A 16,206-nucleotide genomic window follows, 5' to 3' on the forward strand; every position below is an offset into this window, starting at 1 on the left:
GAAAAACTCTCCACCTTCTGCCTCCCCATATGCAGGCCTTGTGCAATGGTGGTTCCGGACTTTGAGTTGATCTGTGAGATCATGCTGGTGGCAGAAGGATTCATTGAAGCCCGTTTATTAGCCAGAAAATTCATTACCCTTTACCAGCTGTGCAAAGAGCTTCTTTCCAAACAGGTATGCTCCCTAAGAAAACTGGGTGATCAGCCCAGTGTGACAGCCTCGGCTCTAGAGATGTCCTGTGACCCGGGTCTTAGAGCCTTCTTGTAGATTCAGTGTGTGCATATGCGTTTTAAAAATTCAGTTTTCATTTGCCATCCACTCTGTGTGTGAAGACTGGTTTTCATTAAGGCGTGGCCACTAGTTGCTGCTAGAACAGAAATACACTGTCAAAATTGCTAGAATCAGACTACCCAGGGACCTCTACTTTATTCCGAAGCCGTGCTGGATGGACTTTATAGAGATTAATTCTCAAATGGCACCAGATGGTAGAACCTATACATTTTAATGGCTGGAACTACATAGAGTGGACCTAGCACTTGCAGGTTGCAGAAAGGAAAATGAACAAAGCTATTAGCATTAAGCAGTGTTGGAAAATCTACTTGTAGGGAAGCCAAGATAGCATTTTTTTTTTCATGAAAGCTCTCACAGTTATTGACTAGTTTTATGAGAATGCTGCTGGAAAGAAGGGATATTGGAAATTAAGTCAGGGGACAGTCCCACTGCCCCGCCTACAGCAGAGTGCCAACCAGCCCTGAGGGCTAAATTAAATTTTAATGTGTGTGTTTGTGTGTGGCATGCTTTATAGACCTATATATACTGCATTCGTTAGTGACGGTAAAATCTTTCACAGAATCCTATAACCGTTAATAGGTTGAGTTGTGGATCTCAGTGAATCAGCCAGGCAGCACTAGATCAAAAGGGGGCTGGTGTCTTCTGGGATTAGATTGGCCATATCAATACCACACCAGTAAAGGAGGATCTGCATTTTCATTGTTTATCTGAATTTTGTCTCATTTGGCTGTGCATTACTTTTGTTAGGATGTGTTATCTGTAAGCCCATGTGTAGTGAAATTCTTCAGTAACTTTGGATTAAAGGTATTTATGGTCCAAACCCCCCCCCCAAACTCAAAAGTTCTCCAATAAAAATACATGTGGGTTCCTTTCGCCCAAAATTTTTCCATTTCTTTTTGACAGGAGTCCTTTTTTTCTTTTCCATAATACTTAGCAACAACTCCCAGACCACTTTCACCCCAGGAGAAACATTTCAGGACTCAATAAAATCCCTTACAGATAATGGCCTCTATCTGCATGAACATGAGATGGGAGGGGCTGGGCTTGTAGGAAAGGGCTGGAATTAACCAGATGCATTGTTACTGCTTTGTCTGCTCCTATTATTTTCATTGTTGCACCTGCTTAGGGCAGGGTTCCCTTATAGGTTGTTATAGCTAACTGTCATGGAGTGAGCTCCAACTCATGATAGGCTTTTCTTAAGAAAACATAAGATTTCTAAGCCCTGTACCATCCTTGTGACTATTGGTTTGAACCCACGGATGTATCTTTCAGTCAATCCATCTCTTGGGATGGTTTCCCTCCATTTTTCTGATGCTCTACTTTACCAAGCAGGATGCCCTTTTCTAGTGACTGATCTTTCCTGGTCACATAGCCTAAGTACTCAAGTGGAAGCCTCATTATCCTCGTCTCTAAGGAGCCTTATATTTCTCCTGAGACTGGTTGCTTTTGTTTAAGACTGATTTGCCCATTCTTTTAACAGTCTATAATAAATTCAACAGTCTTCATCAACACCACAGCTTGAATGTATCCGTTTTCCATCTCCCTTTTCCACTGTCCACCTTCTGCATGCATGTGAAATGAGCGTTTCCCCTTAATCTCCTTGACTCTCATTCCTTGTGTGTTCTGTGTCTTTCTTTTGTCATCCCAGCTAGAACCAGCAGCAGGTCCCAACTAGGTCCTAGTCTCCCACAACCACACTCTTCTAAGACATGAATCCTCACCTGCACCTCTACCTGGAGTTCAGAAGAACTGTAAGATTCTTTAGGGCACTCAGGATAACTGTTGTGCAAACACCAGCCTGAGCCCATGGTGTTCTGAAGACTGGCAGCTTTGTTCTAACCTGCACCCTCTTTCCCACAGGATCACTATGACTGGGGCCTGCGAGCCATTAAGTCTGTGCTCGTGGTGGCAGGTTCCCTGAAGCGAGGGGACCCAGATCGACCTGAGGACCAAGTCCTGATGCGTTCCTTGAGAGACTTTAACATTCCCAAGATCGTGACGGATGACATGCCAGTGTTCATGGGTCTGATCGGGGACCTCTTCCCTGCCCTGGATGTGCCTCGGAGGAGAGACCCCAACTTCGAAGCTTTGGTTAAGAAGGCAGTCGTTGACCTGAAGCTCCAAGCGGAGGACAACTTTGTGCTTAAGGTACATAGGGCTTTCCCTCCCAAGGTTTATTTAGTTCTTGATTCTTTTCTTGGACAATAATTTATCCTTCAACTTTCATCAAAAGGCTTGCTTTAGGTGTATAAATGTCTATCTGTTGTTATTGGTTGAGTCCCTTAAGCTCAGGGAGATCCCAAGTACAACTGAACAAAGTGTTGTCTGGACCCATGTCGGCTTCCTGACCATTGCCTGGCACAAGTCCATAGCTGTGATGGCTGGGTGTTCTGAATGCCTTTCAGCTTTCTAGCACTGCATTGGTCAACATACTGTTGTGTTCTATAATGTTTCCATTGGCTAATTTTCAGAGTTAGATTGCCAGGACTTTCTTCTTAGTTTGTCTTGGTCTAGAAGCTTGTTATAAACTTAATCATGCCTCCCCTCCCACCCTGCCCCCTCTAAAATGTGTTGTAAGCCCTAACCTTTCTGCCTATGGTTCTAATTCATTTGGGAATGATTTGCCTAGTCTATGTTAATGATGCAAGATAAGTGTAGCATGTACTTTGAGTCAATCTCATTTGATATTATTAAAAATATGTGTTTTAAATAAGTTATCAGAGAATAGATGAGGCACTGTAGATGCCAACGGACATAGAGATCTCCCAGAAACCAAAAAACAGGCTGTAGAGACATGGACCTTCCCTAGAGCCAAAAGTGGGGAAATGTCCCCTTGGAGCCAGTGCCCCAAATTCGAACGTCTAACCTCATATGTGGTAAGAATATGAATTTCTGTTTGTTAACATCATTTAGTTGTGTTATTTCTGCTGTAGTAGCAGTAGGCAACCAGGCCAGAATTTGTACTGAAAGATTGGGGTGCTATTCTAACAAATAGCTAACATCTGAGGGTGCTTTTGAAATGGTATAATGGTAGAGGTTGGAAGAGTTCTAATGTATGGGATCTTAAAGCCTAATGGACTTGAAGATACTGTTGGCAGAATGATGGAAGTCAAAGGCAATTCTGGTGAGGGACCAGAAGGAAGCAAGGAGCGTTATAGGGAAAGTCTCTACTGTCTTAGAGAATACGTGTGGTACCAGCACCAGGATGCTGCTAGAAATATGGACATATGGTGAGACAGAAACGCTGGGCACAGACAGAGATGAGAAACATGGTATTGGACAGTGGAGGAAGACAGATGTTTTTATGGGTGGAAAAGCACTTGTCTGAATTCTGTTCAAATGTTTGGAGGAAGGTAGAACTTGTAAGTGATGAACATGAATATTTGGCCAAAGATATTTCTAAGCAAGATCTTAAAAAAAAATACAGGTGGTTTCTCCTTGCCTGGCCTGCTACTTGTGTAACACGAAAGAGGAAAGAGATGGATTTGAAGATGAACGGTGCAAAACGAAAACAACAAATTAAATTTGGACAATTCCGTGGTCCAAACTAAGGGCATGTGCCCTAGTGTGAGTACCAAAGAAGAGTCCATAGGAACTTGGCTGTGATGGATGGATCTAGTCAACTGCCACAGCAGAAAAGCCAGCAGCTTAGACGGAAGAGGACAGAGAAGAATGGAAGAAGAGAACGCTGCCTGCCCCTTGGAATACCACAGGCAGGAAATAGATAGACGGAGAAACAGCTGGTGTCCTCCAAGAAAAGGATAGGACCATCCCTGGAGCAGCCTGGAGACTGGCAGAACGACAAAGATAGGAAACACAGCTGACTCAGTCTCAAAGCGTGGGGCCATGGCCTCTGGGGTTTCCAAGAGTGGGGCCACTTTCTTCGGGATCACAATCCTAGGTTTCAAGAGTCAGGTCTTCTCCAACTTGCTTCCAAAGGGGGAGAATGGGGGAAGGGAGACATGGAACAAAATCCAAAATGTGGAACAAAAGAGACTAGGTTTACTGGCGGGTGGAGACTGGTGGAACACACCATGACCCTTTGTCACTCCTCAGGTCTGGAACAGAGCTCACTCCTATAACTCAGTTTTCAGCCAAACCATGGACAGGTCTATACGGGGAACAATAACACGAGTGAGGCACAGACACCTTTGAATAATTGACTATTTGTGTTGAAAATGGCAGCACTGGCCCAAGGACGGGGTTCAGAAGTGTTGGGAAAGAAGGAGGCCTGGATGCGTGAAGCACGGGGTTGGGGGCGGGGGGAGAGTGGTACAATGATGTTACATTGAGGGAATTGCAACGAATGGGTTGAAACAAAATGTTGTTGTTTCTCTGAACTGCTGGAAGTAAAATGGATCCTCTCCATAAACATTGGCCCACTTCAAAATAAAAAGTTATAAATAAAAGGTGCCAAGGCACGGGGCTGCTGTCCAAAGCTGGGGATTGGGGGGAGGGGTGTAAGGGGGAATGCCATGCCCAAGGAGCAGAAGAACAGGGTTATTCGTAGCTGCAGGGTGGGGGGATCGCACAGACTGACTAGGAAAACGGAGCTCCTCAGAATTGAGGGGAGCAGAGTTGCCATCCACCCCAGCCTGCCTGGGGCCTTCCACAAGACTCCAGAGAACATGGTCAATAACCAGAATCTACAGGGCAGGGACACTGCCTTGATGGTGTCAGAGAACAGGGATATGGTTCAATCTTTGAGAGCTAATGTATATTTTTCTGCTGGGTTTCAGACTTTCTTAGTATCTGTTATCCCTTCTTACCCTCCATTTTCTCCCATTTGTAATAGAAATGTCGGCCTTGTGCCTATCTATCCACTGTTGTACTTTAAAGAGCGCATAGTCTAGATATCACAGGGTGACAGATGACATAAATGCCACAGGCTGGAATGTGCCTAGAGTCTCACCCATGTTTAAGAAGATGTGATTTTAGACTTGGAGTCTGTGTAAGACTTTTAAAATGATGTGATGGGCGAATGTGTTTTACTTATAGTGAGGACATGCCTTTGGGGGAGGCCAAAGGATGGAATGTCATAGATTGAATTGTATTCCCCTCAAAATATATTATTAACTCAATTCGGCGATAATTCCAAGGCTTGTGAATTCGTGTCTACTTTGTGATGTGTTGTAAGTCCTAACTTCTGTATGTTCAGACCACAGAATCAGTGTAGGGTGTATCTTGAGCCACAGCCTTACAAGTTGGTTTGACTCAAGTTACATCCTGACTCTAGTTATACTTTCACTCCAGGCACAGTCACACTTGAGTCTTTTCTAAGTAACACTCTTGCTCAAGAGGCGCATGTGCTGGAGTCACAGCTTTTGGGGAGGAATGAGCAGAGAGGAGAGGGTTCTCCTCAATCCTAAGGAAGAAAAGGCAGTGTTAGAGGGCATCCTTTGGACCTGAGTCGCTGCCCTGAGAAACTCCCAGACCAAGGGGAGGATTGAGGAGACAAGAACTGCCATCTAAAGCCAGTGCCCTGAATTCAGACTCCTAGTCCCCTACACTTTGAGAAAATAAATTTCTGTTTGTTACATACACCCCCTTATGGCACTTCTGATGTAGCTGCATTAGATAACTAACACAGATATTTTAAAAAAGCTTTCCAACCAAGAAAAATCCAAGACCAGAAGGTTCACTGGGGAATTCTATCACACCCTTAGAAAAGATCTGCCACCAATTCTATTTAACCTCCTGAAAAAAACAATGGAGGAAGTCAGCGTTATATTGGTGCCAAAGACAGAAAAATACACATGAAAAAAGAAACCTACAAAAAAAAAGAAACCTACAAAAACTAGTATCCGCTATGAGTAGAGATGCCAAAATTCTCAACAAAATACTAGGGAAAAGAACAACAGCATATGAAAAGAATTATACATCATGATGAAGTGGGATTTATTCCAGGAAGACTGGTTCAATATTACAAAATCAGTCCATATAGCTCGCATATTAACATAACAAATAAAATGAAACTTAATAAATCTCAATTGATATACAAAATGTATGATAAAAGTCAGTACATTTTCTTGATTAAAAATAAAAACTCTTAAAAAGGTAGCAATAAAAGGAAGTTCCTCAATATAATTAAGAGTATTTATTTAAAATGAGCAGTTGACATTGTGCTTAGTGGAGAAACTTTGAGAACTTTTACCTGTAAGCACCACTCTTACCATTCCTAGTCAGTGGTGGTCTTTCTGTCCTAGCTAGAGCAATACAGCAAGACAAAGAGATGGAAGCTATCCACATGAGAGTGGAAGAGGTAAAACTACCTTCATTTGCAGGTAACATGATCTTACATATGGCAAATGCCAAAGAATCTACTTTGAAAGCCTTCAGAACTAATAGAGTTGCATCTTAGAAGATTAATGTACAAAAATCAACTGGGTTTCTATACACCAGCAATGAGAAATCTGAAAAGGGAAATTATGAAAGCAACTCCATTTACAATAGTATCTAAAGGAATAAAGTACCTAGGAATAAATTTACCCAGGGATATGATAGATTTATAAATGAAAATCACAAAACACTGCTGAAAAGAATCAAGAAGACCTGAAGAGACGTACAGACATTCCATGCTCATGAGTTGGACGATTTGACATATTCAAGATGCCAGTGCTACCTGTTTTACTTATTTAGTGTTGCCATGCAGAAATGCCACAAATGGGTGACGTTAACAAATGGAAATGTATGTTCTCATAGTTGTTGTTATGTGCTGTCAGGTCAGTTCCAGCTCACAGTGATCCTACCTATGTACAGCAGAATGACACACTGCCCAGTCTTACTCCATCCCCATAATTCTTTTGTTTGGGCCCATTGTTGCAGCTGCTGTACCAGTTCATCTCATCAAGGGTCTTCCTCTTAATCACTGTCCTTTTACATGACCGAGGATCATGTCCTTTTCCCAGGAACTGATGTTTCCTTATGACGAGTCCGAAGTATGTGGGAAAAAAAGGCTGGCCATCTTCAGGTCCAAGCCAGTCTATTCCTCTGTGCTCTATTTTTAAGGAAACTCTCCAGTGTCCTCTCCCCTCATATCTAGTCTGAGTGGCTACAAAGTAGGAAAAGCAACATTGAAACTGACTTGAATACTTTTGTAGAACAAGAGCTAGTTTCAAGTAGTTATTTAAAAATAGTATCCAGCTTTGGAGATACGATGGATTTGATACAAGACCAACATCGCAATCAAACGAGTCACACTCATTGTTTGGTTTCTCACTGCATATGTATGTTTTGATGAAACTCTATTATAGTCTATAAAGTGTGCAGTAGAAAGAGGGAAAAGTTTGAAATATTGTGAAAATAACCAAAACATGACATATAAGTGAACACATGCTGTTGGGAACACGGCACCATAGATTTGCTTATCACCAACCTTGGACTTTTATAACGTGAAGTATATGTGAACACAGTAAAGTGAACTGTGATATGGTGAGGCCTGCTGGTGTATCAAATGTCCGGTGCTGGGTGAGGAGCAGAAAGCGAGAGTGATCCTGCCTCTCCAATCCATGTGCTCAGGTCAGATCCCACTGCTATTCAGAGACTATGCCGTTTAAGACAGCGAGTTACATAAGAGAACAGGCTCTACTGCTGCTGCTCTGGGTATACCCAAAACCAAAAACAACCTCACTCCCAGGGCTGACTCATAGCAACCCACCGTGGGTTTCCCAGACTATAGTTGTTGATGGGAACAGAAAGCCCAGTCTGTCTGCCTGGGTATATGAGAGCCTAATATTTAATAGTTTTTATGGACTTGGATCTTAATTTAGTCGACCATTTCCCTGTTAGTGGGCATTTGGGTTGCTTCCATTGTTGCCACGTAATTAATGCTGAGAAAAATACCCACACATACATCATGTAGAACTGGTGTCTTATTGCTAGAGAACAGATTCCTCAAGGTAAAATAAGAAGAAATTGCCGAATCCAGACTGAAAATGGGATTTTGATTGGTTGAGTAAAGGATTCCGGTTTGTTTATTTTACCTTTAGTTCCAGCTCTCCTGTGCAGAGACCCATGCGATTGTCTTCTGGGAAAGGTGCCCTGTGATCCATCCCCAGAGTGGTCTTCTCACAGCATTCATTGTTAGTGCTGGGCCCACCATCCCACATTAACTATGGAAAGGACTTTTGCCAGGAGCAACTGTCCAAGGAGGGGTAGCGCAGAGCACAGTGGCCTATTCCAGAGCCAGCCACATCCTAGCCAGTGGCCAGTCTATGACATTAAGCTGAGATAGGAAGTGTGTACTCGGGCATACAAAAGACCCCGCTTCACTGGACCTTCAACAAGCCAGCCAAAACGGACCTGCAGACACACAATACATCCTTCCTGAGTAAGAAAAGATACATGAAAAGCTGGTTTCACATTTCTCACTTATTGACGTGGTTAGGTTCCAAAGATCATGAGAAAATTTTTGTTAGGAAAAAATGGAGATCATCAATGTGCAAAATAGTTGGATAGTATATATTTTTATTACTATTATAAATGTGAAATGCCAGAAAAGCAGATAATCAATAAGTAAGTAAGAAGTGAGCATATAGGTTGCTAGCACAAGTATATGTGCATGTATGTGACTGTGTACACATGTAATCATATGTATAGTAAAGTATATCAGGGGCACAGTTACAGATCCTCCTTGTACATAACCAAATACCTCACAGAATTAGTTGCCTGGGTTTGAAGAATTAGCGCCCTGAGAATTTGCCATTTGGCATAATATAGTTCATAAGGTTTATGTTCTCAATCCTACTTTGGTGAGTCGAGTCTTATTCATTGGGGTATTGGTCTTTGGGATATTGGTGCCCCAGATTAAAGTCCTTCCAGGATATCTGGGGCCCCTCAGTTTGAAGTCCAGCCACCTGATGACTTGTCCACAAGTGAAGCCTTCCAAATGAAAAGACTTGGCATGGGCCCCTAGTCCATCCTGCTACCCTGGAGAAAGATATGCATCTCCAGCATCACAGGAAACCCATCTCAGCCTCCTAGAAAAGCATGTCAGTACTTTTTTAACAACTGGCATGGCAAGACCCTGTAAAAAAATCAGCAGCATATGCACACGTATACACACACACAGAGGCACAAAAGAAAATAAGCACTGGACAACTTACTTCAGTGTGTAAAAGTACTAGAATAGTTTAAATGTTTTAATTGGTATCCTTGAAGAAAATAAAATGATAATATCCATAAAAGAAGAATAAGACTCTATAAAAAAGAAGTATCAGAGAATCATAAAGAGCACTTTGAAACGTAAATGGTGTGATGCATGGCACACAAAATTAAATGAGTGGAATAAAAAATTCAAAGAAACCTATCAGAATATAAACACTATGTTTGTAACAGTTTAACTGGCATATAATTAACATATCATGAAATTCAATAGTTCAAACACATCAAGAAAGATGTACAATTATCACCACAATCACTTTTAGAACACTTTCTTCATTCTTGTACTCGTCATTATTAGCTCCCCATTTCCCCCCAACCTCTCCAGACAAACCCCCAAGGAACCATTGATCTGTTCCTGTCATCAATCCTGGATTTCATACACAGAAAAACATTTTAAAAAAACAACCAACAATTACAAACACAAAACAGGTGAAAATTTCAATCAAAAAGAAACCAGAAAATATTAAAAGCTGGGGAAAAACGTAAATGAAATATGTTGTTGTGTCGTTGAGTCAGCTCTGACCCATAGTGATCCTATGTGCACAACAGTATGAAACACTGCATGGTCCCGTTCCAGCCTCACCATTGTCCACTGATCATAGGGAGGTCAAATGACAAGGTGCTGAGTTCTAATCTAACGGAATCTGCTATCATCCACTTTTCAATGCACTCCACATGAAAGCAAGGCTATCCACATCCTTGTCTATGGTCAGACGGGATTCACCAGAGGCTTAAGCCACATATATTTCTCCTTCACTTTTTTTTTCTTTTTGAATTGAAACAACTTTAAATGGGCCAAAAGGGAGCTCAAATGATAAGGCGTTACACTTTTACCTAACTACATCTGCCATGGTTGATTTTGCGGTGCTCTCTGTCTGACAACAAGGCAGCTCACGACTCTTAACTATGTGCAGAGTGGATTCTCTGGAGGCTGATCCACGTGTGGACACTGCCAATGGCTTTTGGTCTTATCCTGATAACCATAGCCTTCTACAAACCAGGTGTTCAGAGGTTAAGCCCGGATACCATTCTCTCCTTTGAATTTGGATTTTATTATGCACAATCCTTGGATCTCGCAGGCTGGTATGCTTCTTCCCTGTGGACTTAGATGAAGCGTCACTTAGAAGGCTGCTTGTTGTAAGACAACCTTTAAGACCCAGACATTATTCCTTCTGATAGCTGGGAAGCATCTAGTTTCTTTACCACACTGTGCTATAGCACTCATTTCTTCAGTGATCTCCTTATGAGGGTGAACAGGGCCATATCATAAAAACTGATTGGCCTTAGATTGGGGTAGAATTAAGAAACACTATATTATGCACGAAGTTTTTGTTAAAGATGATATTTTTGAGAAATAGAATATGGTTAGTGTTGTATAAGGTGGTGAACATAATTAATATATATTATTACTTCTGAAATCCAGCATAATTTTTTTAACAAATCTATTTTGTTCATTCTGTTTAGTAATCACAGACAATACTAATGACAATGATGGGATTATTCAGGACATTGACAGGTTCCAAATGCTCAGAACCCAATTAGTCAGGACAGCCTTTTCTTAGCCACACCTGTTGAACATAGGAAGCAAGTAAGTCTGAGAGTTTTCAGACAAGAAGCTGGCTTGTGGAGTGGGGGAGGAACTTAATTAGGGAGCTCGATTTGCTCACCCATGGAACCAGAGCTGAGTGCTCTCAGGCTGGGGTTTATGGTGGAATAGCATCATGCCCTTTGGGAATGTCTTGGTAGTCCTAACGAGCTTTGTCCTGTTGCATGAGCAGGACAGAGGCCAGTGAGCTGTGTGGCTCAGAAGCCAAAGAACAGGCCCTGCAGAGAGCAGCCCAATGCTAAACATACACCCCAGGGCTGGTTACAATAAATGAGGGTGCAAACAAGAAACTTGATAATAAAACAATAAATATATCCTATTAGTAGGCCTAGGAAACAATCTATCCAAATGATCACAGGAAGTCAGTGACACTCAAGACAAAAAGACCCCAAGAAGAACGGACATCTGCAAAGCAAGCATGAGCAGGCAAGGAGACAGTTCACAGTTGTTTTTGTTTTTGTTTATTTCTAAATTATGGGGACACTTGCATGTGTCATTTCTTTTAAGTAAAAAGGAAGACAGTTAAAAGCACCAGAAAGAGTCGTGGACCAAGCAAGAGAAAGTAACTGTGATATTGATCACATTGGTCATCACCTCAGCTCTGACTCAGAGCAGCCCTCAGAAGGGCTCCTGAGACTGTATATCTGGACGGGCGCAAACAGCCCTACCTTGCTCCCTGAGAAGGGCTGGTGAGTTTGAATCACCCACCTTGTGCTTAGCAGTTCGGTGCTTCACCCGCACACACCGTATCAGCAGAACTTCTCCACCATACAAGGGGATTTCTAAAAGTTATTGGAAAAATTAGATTGAACAATTATGAAGTTTCCCCACAACTTTTTGGAAGCCCACGTGTGTACTTCAGGGAAATATCCGCAGTCATAATAGTGTAAACCCACCATTGATCTTCAGCTCTTAAAATCAGGGAACACAATGACAGAAGAGAATGTAAGTGTTATTAAGCATGACAACATAACATTAAAAACCATTTGGGAGAGAGCAGGGCAAGGATGGGCAAAGGAAACATAGTGGGAAGGATGGGGGTACTTATCTATTAACCTTACAGAAGACCATGTAAGGTACCAAAGATCATCAAACGTTGATGCATTCGTAACAGCCAGAAGTGAAACACCTGCAATGGGCATCAAGTGATGAATGAGTACACCAAATGCCATCTGCCCACAGAACGGAACCGTTTTTAATAATGAAAAGAAGCACTAATACATGCTGCAACATGGGTGGACCTTGAAAGTCCCATTCTAAATTAGCTATATGCAAATGACCACATATTTGATTACTCCATGTGTGTTAAATGTCCGGAATAGGCAAATCTATAGAGGTAGACAGCAGATTAATTACTGCCTAGGGCTGGGAGGAGGTCAATGGAAGAGACTACTTAATGAACAAAGGGTTTTATTGCCGAGTGATGAAAATGTATAAAATTAGATAGTGGTGACAGTTGCACCATCTGTAAATATATATATAACGTGAAGTTGTGTGGGTTAGGATGTACATAGGAATTGTATGGTAGGTGAATTGTATCTCAATGAAGTATTAAAAGGACAGGGCGAAGCTCAGAGAAGTTGGGTATGACATTACTATCCAATCAATTGCTCACACAAAAATCAATCAATCTAGAAATATAATGCAATTTCCATTAGCAACCAGAGGACCAATTCTTCTCTCCCTCTTTTCCTTTTCTCCATCCGCCCTCTCCTTTACTTTTGCCTCTTCCTCTTGCTTAAATCCAATGTCCTCAGGTCAGTTTCACGCTTAACGTCCTCCAAATGCTTTCCCCCTTTGTGCCTAGAACAGAATTGCATCTCCCAAACCTTGCAAATCTGGGCTCTGTGTACCTTTTAGTTCACCTTGTTTCTTTCTTTCTTTCTTTCTTTCTTTCTTTCTTTCTTTCTTTCTTTCTTTCTTTCTTTCTTTCCCTGTTTCTTGAACTCTCCAATCTCGATCCTAAACTGACGACTTCCGCACCCATCTTCACACTGCCTGTAATGCTTCTCCACTGATCTTCATATGCCTCGCTCTTGCTCCAGGCCTATCTTCACTTGAATGTCAAAACCTCAGAGACTGCTGTCTAGCCACTCTCCTCATTCCTACCTGGGCAGACCATGCATTCATGTCCTGAATGAGGAAAACAAGAGCCAAGATTTAAGACTCTCTTCTTGACCTAAAAGCAAGGGCAGAGCAAATTTTTTTGTGTTGGGATGGAACAAAATGTACTTGTGCTATTGAAAATAAAACTGAACTAGATATTTACACAAAATCTCCTGCTGCAGTTGAAGCTGAGTATCTTGTCCCCAAATGGCCATTCATCTAGAACCTTCATGTTGAGCTTAGTGGTCCTGTTTTCCTCATGAGTCCAGCTTATACAATTTGAGCACATTCTTTGAAAGACCTGGGTCATTTAATTTTTAAAATTGTTTTCTTTCTGAATCATCATTGTTATGTTCAATGTGGAACAGATTAACAAAATGTGCATTAGAGAAAACTGCCAATTATCCCACCACCGGGTCAACATGTTGGTACATTTTCACTTCGGATCACTCGCCTCTGTTCAGGAATAATTCAGTGGCAAGTATGAAGCAACCTGATTTATAACAAGTATAAATATTTTCATTCACAACATAACAAGTCCATGTATTTGCTCAGCATTTAGTGCGTGCCAGACTCTCTGCTGTTGTTATTATTAGGTGCCACCAAGCTAGCTCGACCCCATGCGTAGACTGGTCCTGGAGCACCCCACAGTCTTTCCTGTTATTCAGCCTGTCGTGTCAGTCCATCTCTTCACAGCCTCTATAGCAATCTATCTCGGCGGTATTTCTTTCTTTGCACTGACTCTATCAAACATCAGGTCCTTGTCCAGAGGCTAGTCTCTCCTACATGTCCAAAGTGTGTGATAAAAGCACAGTCTCGTCTGTTTCCAAGTACTGTGTAGGGAGACAAACACATAAGCACTGCAGTATTGATAAGTTCTAGAATATAGGATGTAGGATGAAGAACGTGCTATCTAGAAGCACAGACATACAGCAGCCCGGACTGAAAGTGCTTCCTGAGGGATGATAGCCTTGGCCAGAGGGAAAAATATTTTTCTTAATGGATAAAATATGATGTTTTCATACAATGGCAATGAAAGTGAATGAACCACAGCAGCGTGGTAAATCTCATAAACACAATGTTAAGTGAAAGAAGTAAGACAAAAAATGTAGTATGAGTTCATCCCTATAAAGATTAACAATAACAAGCAAGTACTTAAATTTTAAATGTACTCATTTTTTTAAAATGTTCCCTTTGGAGTCTGCTTTATTACTTTCTTGCAATTCTGATGCTTGTGAATATAGAATTTATGCTTTGCTTTTTTCCCCTGGTTTAGTTTTTCTTTCTTTTTATAAATCATTTTATTGGGAACTCTTACAGCTCTTATAATAATCGATACATCCATTGTGTCAAGCACTTTTGTTCAATTTGTTTTTTACAGGATCTTTTTTCCAACAGATTTTTAAAATTCATTTTTCCAACAGTTTTATTGTCATACAATCCACATATCATACAATTCAATAATTCAATTACATAAAGAATTATACAATCATCACCACAATTTTAGAACTCATTCTTCATTTTCATCATAATTAGCACCCCATTTCCCCCAAGCTCCCCTGCCATACCCTCTAGAAACCATTGGTGTATTTGCGGTCTCTATAGATTTACCTAACCTGGATGTCATATACAGAAAACATTTTTTAAACTAATAAGAATATCAAAGTAAAACAGATTAAAACTTCAATTGAAAAGAAAGCAGAGAATAATAAAACTAGAATAAATTTAAATGGATCCTACAGGAGATCAAATGATAGGGTGCTAAATTTTAAGCTAACTGTATCCTCAACAATCCACTTTCCAAAGTATTCTGCATGTGAGCAAGGATGTGTGGGTCCCTGATCCATGGTCAGGGGATTCACCAGAGGCTTCAGCCATGGGTATTTCCTTTTAGTATTTTGTTCTTTTTAAAACAGAAACAGCTTTAAAATGGGTCAAAAGGGATATAAAAAAAGATTACATTTGTATCTAATTATGTCCGCCTTCATAGACTTTGCAGTGATCTCTGCCTGATAAAAGGGCTATTCATATCCCTCAGCTATGATCAGAGGGAATTCACTGGAGAATTAGTCCATGTGGACCTTGCAAATGGATTTTGGGCTTCCACTGTCATCCATAGCCTTCTGCAAACCAGGTGTTCACGATTTAAGATAGTATACCATTCCCTCTTTTAGATTTGGATTATATTGCTTACAACCATTGAATCACGCAAGCTGGTGTGCTTCTTCCATGTGATTTAGTTAACGCCTCTGAAACCTTCTCCTTCTGTTTTTCTGTACAAAATAAATTGCTTCCTCCTCTCTGTCTGCACATAACTTTATAAATGTCTGCATAATAACATATGTCACTTTTTATTATAATAACATGACTTTTTTGTTCATCATTCTACGAGGTCATAGAGCTCACGAACTTTGCTTTTGTATGCCCATCACCTCATATACTTCCTTAGCACTTAATTGGTGACTAAGCACTATATAACTGAATGATAAACTGAAAAGGAAATGAATCATCTTTCCCCCAAGTTTAAGAGCCCATCATACCCCGGGATGATGCCCCTCCACTGTTGACTTTGAAGCTCACCTCAGACATCAGCAGGGTTCTCAGAAGAGCTGTTGGGTTGTAGGTGAGTGACAGAGTGGTTATTCTGGTGTACCTTGTGTCGTCTTGCAGGTGGTCCAGCTGGAGGAATTGCTGACGGTAAGACACTCTGTGTTTGTGGTGGGCAATGCCGGTACTGGAAAGTCTCAGGTGTTGAAGTCCTTGCACAAGACCTATCAGATCATGAAGTGCCGACCTGTCTGGACCGACCTCAATCCTAAAGCAGTTACAAATGATGAACTCTTTGGCATTATCAATCCAGCCACCCGTGAATGGAAGGATGGTGAGAATGGGGTCTCAGTTATCTCGTACTGCTATAACAGATATTGCAAAAGTTCACATCAGACCCTTGCCAATGGATTGCTCTATTGTGGAGAACACCGTTCCTGGGTTTATAGACAATCCTCATACTATGTCTGTCTTCCCGTGTGTGTGTGTGTGTG

The 16,206-nt window shown here is 41.3% G+C and overlaps 1 protein-coding gene across 1 annotated transcript in view; it reads left to right on the forward strand.

Moving 5' to 3' along the window:
• Nucleotides 1-16,206, forward strand: part of DNAH9 (dynein axonemal heavy chain 9) — a 419,100-nt gene that overhangs the window by 162,880 nt on the left and 240,014 nt on the right. Inside the window, exons 30-32 of the mRNA XM_075561068.1 lie at nucleotides 36-174; nucleotides 2,152-2,439; nucleotides 15,836-16,046. Of these exons, the coding sequence (XP_075417183.1) occupies nucleotides 36-174; nucleotides 2,152-2,439; nucleotides 15,836-16,046 (638 nt within the window). The remainder of the gene's footprint in view (nucleotides 1-35; nucleotides 175-2,151; nucleotides 2,440-15,835; nucleotides 16,047-16,206) is intronic.

The sequence above is a fragment of the Tenrec ecaudatus genome, chromosome 10 (assembly GCF_050624435.1).
Source record: "Tenrec ecaudatus isolate mTenEca1 chromosome 10, mTenEca1.hap1, whole genome shotgun sequence".
Classification (NCBI taxonomy): Eukaryota; Metazoa; Chordata; class Mammalia; order Afrosoricida; family Tenrecidae; genus Tenrec; species Tenrec ecaudatus.